The sequence below is a fragment of the Quercus robur genome, chromosome 2 (genome assembly GCF_932294415.1).
Source record: "Quercus robur chromosome 2, dhQueRobu3.1, whole genome shotgun sequence".
In the NCBI taxonomy this organism is placed as follows: domain Eukaryota; kingdom Viridiplantae; phylum Streptophyta; class Magnoliopsida; order Fagales; family Fagaceae; genus Quercus; species Quercus robur.
The window spans coordinates 92,338,270-92,346,999 of NC_065535.1; the positions used below are offsets into that span (position 1 = coordinate 92,338,270).

The 8,730-nt window shown below is 35.2% G+C and overlaps 1 protein-coding gene across 1 annotated transcript; it reads left to right on the plus strand.

Annotated features, from left to right (window-relative positions):
• Positions 1–786: 786 nt before the first annotated feature.
• LOC126715844 (uncharacterized) lies at positions 787–8,510 on the plus strand. Its single transcript, XM_050416655.1, has 7 exons — positions 787–1,399; positions 2,137–2,280; positions 3,825–3,897; positions 4,633–4,738; positions 4,831–4,927; positions 7,905–8,000; positions 8,075–8,510. The coding sequence occupies exons 1-7, from the start codon at positions 806–808 to the stop codon at positions 8,243–8,245; spliced, it is 1,281 nt and encodes a 426-aa protein (XP_050272612.1). The 5' UTR covers positions 787–805; the 3' UTR covers positions 8,246–8,510.
• The last annotated feature ends 220 nt before the right edge of the window (positions 8,511–8,730 follow it).

Here is an 8,730-nt window from a genome sequence, read left to right on the forward strand (position 1 = left end):
AGTTTCACGTTGAAAATCGACTTTTCAGACAATTGAGTTTCAAAATGAGATTATATAACTAAATAAGTTGCGATAAAGGTTTTATAACAAAATAATTTTAAAAACTCAAATATTTAGCAAAAAAGGCCAACTAAGGTACTTAAAATGATTATTTTCGTTTTAAGTAAGTTGGGGTAGCATTTGCTATTAGTATGTTACTCCATAAGTCCTTCTGTCCATAACTGTTGTTAATTAATACATTTTTTTTTTAATATTAAAAACAGTTAAAGCTTCTTTAAAAAATTGAGTAATGCTACATACACAAGTTATTTTACAACATTTTCACAAACTGTTGATGTGGTTTTAGTATTTTCTAAATAGTTATTATAAATAAAAATGTGATGTTAGTTATGGGCTCATACTAAAACTAGTAAGAATTTGTCACATTAACAGTTTATAAAAATATTATAAAATAATTTGTGTCTGTATCGTTACTCTTAAAAAATATAGCAAATTACATTCTTTAAATTTAGTCAATTATCACTTTGAGAATTTAAGTTTAATTTTTGTCATTTTGATATTGTAAACTCATATTTGTTGTCACTGTCATTAATGAAAATTTTTTTCAGGTGCTCAATTGGTAAAGTTTTTTTTTTTTTTTTTTAAATTGATGGATTACAAAAATAGAATTTTCAGAACTAAAATAACAATCCACCAAATTTTGAAGATCTAATTTATATTTTGGCCTTAAAAAAAAAAGTCTTACCAAAAAATAAAATAAAATAAAAAAAAGAGAGAAAGAAGAAGAGCCAAAGTGAAGTTAAAAATGCATTACTTTTCACTTCGTTTCTGTAGAGGAGCCAGCAGACTTTCTTCTCCAAGTTTCATGGCTCCCTCCCTCTCTTCTCTCTTACTCTCACCCTCCAACCCTTCTTTCCTTTCTTCCCCAAACCCTAACTTCACCCACCGCCGCACTATCTCTCGCCGCACCCAAATCCTCTCCTTCACCAAAAACAACAACAATTCGTCTTCCAAGCCCACCGACCTCGCCGCCACCGAGAAGAAGTCGTTCGCCGTCGCCACCGGCGAGCTATTCTTGGGCCTGGCGTCGCGGCTCTTCATACGGAGAGGGCCCAGCAAGGGCCCGAATGGGGAGGTGGGTTCGGTGGCCATGTTTGAGGACTTGAATGGGAGTGGGTTTTATGCGAATGGTAGTAGTAGTAGCAAGGAGAGGATTGGGGCTGTGATGGAGGATGAGATTGAACCCGACGTCGTTTGGGAGCAGAGAGTGAAGGACGTGGAAGCTGAGCGTCAACGACGTGTCGTTACGAGTCCTGGGTTTAGTTTCTCTGCTGCTGGGCTCTTGTTTCCTTACCATCTCGGTGTCGCTCAGTTCCTCATTGAAAAGGGTTATATCAAGGTTTGTCATTGTGTCATGTCTAATTTTAATAAAAAGATTTTTTTTTTTTTACTAATATCGTCGAAATTGAACAATGCAACAAATGGGTACTAAGTTTTATGTTTATTTTATTATTATTATTTTTGGTTTGTTATGCACAACTCCTTTGAGATAGCAAATTGTGATTAGTGTAAAGTAACTTTCAAATAGGACCACTGCTGATGTCACTTTCGGTATACACCAATCACAAATGTGATTGCCAATTCAGCAGTTTTTGAAAAAAGTTGTGGAATTTGTTGTGTCCTTCGACTTATTGTCTGGCAGTGCGTGACAAAACAAGTGATGTCTGTTGATTTAATATGGTTGTTGAGGGTATATGTGAGCTTTGAAGTGGAAGTTAGCATTTTTATGAATGTATGTATGTAGAAGTTAGCATTACACGAATTCATGAGGTGACGAGTTATGATTGGAGCAACATTAATAGTTGTGGAAAAATGTTGTCTTTAGACTTATTGATGTATATATACATTACAAGCGATTAGTGTAATTGCTGAGAGTTTGAATGTATTAGTGACTATATGAGATTAGACTTTATTAGAGTGTGCTTGTGTTATGCTTTTTTGAATTTTGTTTCTTTACTTTTTATTTTTTTATTCCTCGACAACAGCAATCTTAATCATTATCTTCATAGAAAATGAACAATATAATCGTTTGGTCAAGTCTTTATATTCATAACTGGAATGTATACTCTGACTCAGGAGACCACGCCATTAGCTGGTTCCTCAGCTGGTGCAATAGTCTGTGCGGTGATTGCCTCTGGAGCAAGTATGGAAGAGGCCTTGAAAGCTACCAAAATCCTGGCTGAAGATTGCCGGAATAGAGGGACTGCATTTCGGCTTGGGGTATGCCTCTACTCCACTTAGTTCAATACTGATATATCTCAATTGAGTAAAATCTTATATTCTTTCATGTTTGGAGTGGTAAATGGTTACTTATCAAAAAAAAGAAAAGAAAAGAAAAGATAGTGGTAAATGGTTGCCTAGATAAAGAATTGAGATGTAATCCTTAGTACTTCAAGTTAATGTGGTCCAACATTGATATCCATCTTTGTAGTGGAATTCAAATATTGTTGATGTCAGATGTATACTCTTTGCAGTTTATCAACGTGAGTGTTCATGTCAGTAACTGATTTTCAAGCTTTAACACTTTCCAAACCTTCATTGGTACAAAACTTTTATCAATTTAGAGTACACTTGTTCATATCTTTAGGACCTAGAGATTATGTCCACTTTTTCTGCAGTATTACAATCAATTTGAATTTAATTACAGTAAGATACGCAGCTACACAACAAGATGTCCTGATATATCCTATAGTGAGTTTAGCAGTTTCAATGGTTGGAATTTGTCCTTTTTTTATTTAGTAACAGGTTGGAATATGTCTTGAGAATAGGCTCTATGAATCATTCTTGATTTTATTGTCATTGTGTTCTTGGCATGACAATGTTCATCCAGTCAGCAATCAATATTTAAGAATGTTAATTGCATAGCTTTTGTATCTGACTACAAAATGTCGGAAGTCTTTGTTAGTTGAGTTTGTATGGGACTTAGAAACTACTCTATAAAAGTACTTATCAAAAAAAAAAAAAAAAAAAAAACTACTCTATAAAAATGTAATGTTTTTTTTTTTCCTTGGTATGGGAAGTGCCTCACCTCTGTTGAGCATCTTGATGTAGTTTCTAGTAAGGTCTTTATTATAATAATAATAATAATAATAATAATAATTATTATTATTATTATTTCATATGAAGAGTCAATGAACTAGGCTTTAGAAAAAAAAAATACTTATGTTTTTCATTTTTCCTTAAAATAAGGTAAAAAGCTCAATGCAGGGCTAGGCATTGATAGACCATTGTCATCTATGTTTTTGACCTCCCTAAACTGAAATATATTATCATCTTTCAAACTAGCGGACCAACTAGAATTCTAATAATCTGAAATGTAAACAGTTTATGGATTAGATTCCATAGTTTTAGATTTAACACAGACTCCATGACATCTAGGCATAATGAAGTAATAGACATGAAATCACAGACAAAAGGGTATATCTTTAAAAACTTGAGACTTGAAATTGGGTGCAAGTCCTCTTTCCTGTGGCTTGATTTGCAATTTAGACTTTCTATTGTCTTTTGGGTATTTACTACCTTCTTCTTCTTTTTATTTTTTAATTAAACTAAAGCAATTATCAAATAATTTTATTTTATTTTTTTATTTTTTGGGAATGTGGTGATACAAAGTTGAGTTTTGGCTTTTCTTTTCAAATTTGTGATCTTATGGCTCTATGAACTAACAGCACTGTGGAAAATGAGAGAGCCAACTTAATATCATAAATAAATCTTTTGCTTAAATTCCAAGCATTCTTAATTTTGTCCAATTTTTCTTTGCATAGGCTGTTCTTCGAGATGTTCTTGATAAGTTTCTGCCAGATGATGTTCATATTAGGTCCACCGGGAGGGTTCGTGGTAAGAATGGTTCTTTTGCTTCCTTAAATGTGCATAATATGATTTGTGTATACAGATGTTTACTAGTGGGGAACACTTTATCTCTTTGATTACTAAAAAAATTTCATTGGAAAGAGAGGAAATCCATTCTTAGAAGCAGTGAAATAGAATCCCTCTTAAGAAAAACAAGCTAAAATTCAAATAATCAATCAAGTCTACAAAGAAAGGAATATATGAACACTGATAAAACTAGCAGATCACTCATACCAAATCTGCAAATATAGAGATTTTTAGCTGAAAAAAAAATAATAATGAATAATCATTCATTAAAAAATATATTTGAAGATTATTCTATCCCCACCTCCCGTTCCCCCTCTACCTCCCCCTCCCCCATATGTACCTACCAAAAAAAAGGGATTATTCAATGAGTATTTTTTTAAAAAAATATTTTAAATTTGTAGGGTTTGCCAAAGAGGAATATTATGTTTGTACTTTGTAGGAGGGAGCAGTTTCCTTATGCATAATACAATGAAGGCAGCGTAGTCATTAAAAAAAATTGAATATGGTGAGCATAAAAATAGTAGATTAATTGCTTTGAACAAAGCTGATTTGTTGGAAGGGCTGTGTGTTGTCAGATGACATAAAACATGGAGGAGGTCTATTGCTGTTTCCAAAAAAAAAAAAAAAAAAAAAAAAAGAGAAGACTTTTCAATTCACTTCTATGTGCCACTTCTTATTAGATCTCTTTTGTTGCAGTTGCTGTAACCCAGATTCTTTGGAGGCCTAGGGGCTTGTTGGTGGATACGTTCGATTCCAAGGAAGATGTCATCAATGCAGTTTTCACTTCTTCCTTTATTCCAGGGTGATTTGTTAAAATACCAATTTATATTTCAAATGTTTGCTATTGTATTAGTACATATAATGTGGTAGACCGGAAAATATACTTCTGTGCAGATATCTTGCACCTAGACCAGCTACATTGTTTCGAAACAGACTTTGCATTGATGGGGGATTGACGTTGTTTATGCCACCGACATCTGCTGCACAGACGGTATTTGCTTGAGATGATTTAACTTGTTATGACTCATGGTTTTGTTCTTAAGTTGAAAAACTGTATGTTTAATACACTGATGCACCTTACAAAATTGTAGCTTCATTGCATTTAATCCATGTGGTTGCATAAATTAATTATGTGAAACCAGCATCGTGCTTTGCCCTCCACTCTTGTATAAATTAATTATGTCCTGTTTTAGTTATCTCTGAACAGTAGTAGAGGGCATGTTTGGGAAAATGTGCAACAGTAGCAGACCAGTGGTGATTCTCCTTTGGGATTTTTTCAGAAAACTTTTGACTAATTTGACTTAGTTTTTCCGTGTCCATTCTTCATATTCTGTGGTGATGGAATTGAATTTATTCTCTGCAAAACATTGTGAAGTGGTGATCTTAGGCTCTCTCCTTCATTATCACTTACAAAACTAACACCAAAGGTGGCCAATACATTCTGCTTATTGGATTTAGCAACTAGCAGCAATTGATGAAGAACTAGCCAAGCCATATTTGGAAGGATTTAAACGGATTTGGTATTGTAAGATGTTTGGGATGAGCTCAAGTTAGCAAGGTCTAACTTATGCATGGAATCCATCTGAAGCTTTCTTGATACCTTTCACAATCTTTAGATAGAGTACAGTATTGTGATTTGCGTTTAAGAAGATTTGATTTTCTCATTGAGGGAGATTCTCCCCTGCTGGGGAACTGATAGATTAGGTTGGAGATGGTGAAACGTGGTAGAAGAGGTCGTGGTGACTCTGGAAGACATATTGGGTATCATTTAGTGCTTGGGCACTAGTAGATATTAGTGAGGCCAAGGAAGGGAAGGAGTGCAAATTCAGAGCATTGGAGACTAATACTGACAGTGATGTGTTAGGGACTGCAGAAAAGAGCCTTAAGGTTGGAAGTGAGGTAAAGGCGATCTCTTGTAATAATCTACCACATGGAGAAAGTCAAGAGGATGTTCAAGATTGGGGATGAGTGGAATGTGTTTCCTCGAACATGCCCATTGTAATTGAATATCTGTCATGTTTACTTCTTGAGTGTTGAAGATCAAGAACTGGTGAAGATGATGAGTGGAGCACACATGCTTGTTAAAACTGGTAAATTAGCAAGAAATTCTGTTTTGGCAGTTGGTAATGACCTAGCCTATGTAACAAATGGGGATGATCTGGACAATCTACAGCTGAGGAGGCTCATAATACTTTGGGTGAGTTTGGATTTGGGCATAGTAACAAACTCTAAGCCTGTAATTATTTAGCAACAAACTGGGCTAGGCACTTGCCTGAAGTGCCTTTGACTTCACTGGGTGGGTTAGAACCAGTAACAAACTCTAGGCCTGTGATTTAGCAAGAACAAGACTAATTGACTCTGTTCAAGGAAGAACAGAGGAGATACTCAAAGCTGGAATATCATGCTCTAATTAAAGTCGATTGAAAAGTGATTTTTAAACCACTATAGGAGGTGGTTGAGGCTGGCACAGCAAAGTGGGAAACAAGTTTAGTGGGTCAATTTCTAGAAGCCTTTGCCTTTTATGCTGGTCAAGCATATGGTCGGAAGCTTTGTGGAGCCAGTTTGGTTTGGTGGAAACATTGTCTTTTGAGAATGGTTATTCCTTTTCAAATTTGAGGATCTAAGGAGTAGGGATAATGTTCCTGAGGTGCGAGTATGGCATACGGCAAAAAAGCCTCTAATACTGTGCAAATGGTAGCCAGGCATGCCCCTGATGGATCTTTCCCTAAAGATAATCCTGATCTGGATCAAGAATCTGAGGATACCCATTTGATATTGGAACCCAGCTTGTCTGAGTCATGCAGCTAGTGGGGTAGGAAAGCCCATATATGTAGACACCATCACAAAGACTAACAAAAGATTGGGATTTGCGCAGATATTGGTGGAAATTGATTTGGATGCAGAATTCCTAGGGGAAATTGAAGTTGGTGTGGGGGATGATAAGTCATCTTGCTGCGAATCAATTACCTTGGATTCCATTGAAGTGTGCTAAATGCAATACATATGCTCTCCTGCTAAAAAAGCTGCGGTCCCAAGCTTTAAGAATGAACAGATAAGTAAGCCAAAGAAGATGTGGATTCCTAAGAAGCAACATACTTGACACAGCACCAAAACGATGGAATGCAAAAATTAATGAATAGAAAGACAGAGGCTATAACCTAAGAGTTAGCACCTAGACTTGCTTGGAGTCGAAACCAAGTAAAAGAGAACCTCTAGGAGTCAGCAACTAGGATTGACTAGGGTTAACACCAGACCATTTGGAAAATTTCAAGAGATTTTATTCCATCAAAATAATCTGTCTCCATAGGAGTACAATAACTATGCTTATGTAGACTACTAAACCTAATTCTAACTGACATAGCAAAACCCTAATTCTAATTGACTAAGGAATGATAATTCTAAATGACTTGGGAAATCCCAATTATTGAATTACAAAAATTAACTTTGACTCTAGGATATTGGATAAAAATACTAATAAACCTAAGTAATCACTAATACCTAAAATAAAATACAATTAACCAATAAAAATACAATTGACTCCAAATTTAAATAAGACTAAATAAAAATAAATATTTCTTTGTGCTTCCTGCATCATTGATGTTTTGAGTTGGTGTGTGTAGTTGTTAGCACCTTGTTACTCAGGTTTCCTGTGATAATTTGAGGCTAATAAAGGTCCCGTTTGTAACTGGTTTAGTTTCAATAATACATCTGATTTATCGGAAAAAAATGAAGTGAGAATGTATGCATTTTTGTATAATGTGCACCGGCATTCATTTATTTTAATGATTTCATGTTCTCTTTAAAAACCAAAAATAGAGTAGAGTTATTCAACTTGTCATGGTGCCTCTAGTTCACTTTTGTAAGGACACCTGAAAAAATATTATGGAACTAAACAAGATACATTTGTGCAAGCACAAATTTTGAGGTTACTCCTGAAGGTACTATCACTGAGCCTTGTTGCTTCGCAGATTCGTGTTTGCGCTTTTCCAGCTAGTCGATTGGGGTTGCAAGGAATTGGGATCAGTCCAGACTGTAATCCTGAAGATAGGGCCAGCCCCCGAGAGGTAGTCTTTTAGCTCTTTAATTGAGTGCTCCATTTTTTCAGTGAATAAGTCAATGAACATTCTGTCCATTTCAGCTTTTCAATTGGGCACTTGAGCCAGCAGAAGATCATGTTTTAGACCGGCTCTTCCTGCTTGGGTATCAAGATGCGGCTGTTTGGGCAGAAGAGAACCCAGTCGAAGATTTAGTTGAAGATGTAGTTGAAGATAACGACTCCTTAGTTGGAAATGGCCTTCCCTCTTCATGATAGTGATTGATATAGAAGATGTATGAGATCATCAGGGGGTTCCTCTCCAACCTTTTGGATCCTGTTATTACATTATCAAGTGGCAGGTTCCAGAGGCTAGTATTCCTGTTGCAGTACAGTGCTTATTTATAGAGGACAGAATGAGCATTCTCTGGTATAGTACCACATATTGTATAATAAGATTGTAAAGTCGGGACAATAAAATAGGAAAAGCCATAGAATAGTTTATATGAGATTAATAAGAATAGTTCAATTTCAATCTTTATTTTCGTCACAAGTGAACTTTATCTCCATTCAAGAGTACAATATTCTTGATAGAATTTTAAGAGGGTCTTTGTTATTTGTATACATACAATTCTAAAACAAACAGAAACATTCTCCCATTCTGTTGTTTCTGTATGTTAAAAAAAAAAAAAAAAACCTTCTATTAATTACTTCAGCTTGTTGAACTAGTTGTGCGTTAAGACACTTGATCCTCAAGAATG

What these genes read in the sequence shown, in the direction of transcription:
- LOC126715844 (XM_050416655.1), top strand. Translation starts at nt 806, where the DNA reads ATGCATTACTTTTCACTTCGTTTCTGTAGAGGAGCCAGCAGACTTTCT. An exon ending in GGACTGCATTTCGGCTTGGG is followed by an intron (nt 2,281 to 3,824) that starts GTATGCCTCTAC and finishes TTCTTTGCATAG; the next exon opens with GCTGTTCTTCGAGATGTTCT. An exon ending in ACTTCTTCCTTTATTCCAGG is followed by an intron (nt 4,739 to 4,830) that starts GTGATTTGTTAA and finishes ACTTCTGTGCAG; the next exon opens with ATATCTTGCACCTAGACCAG.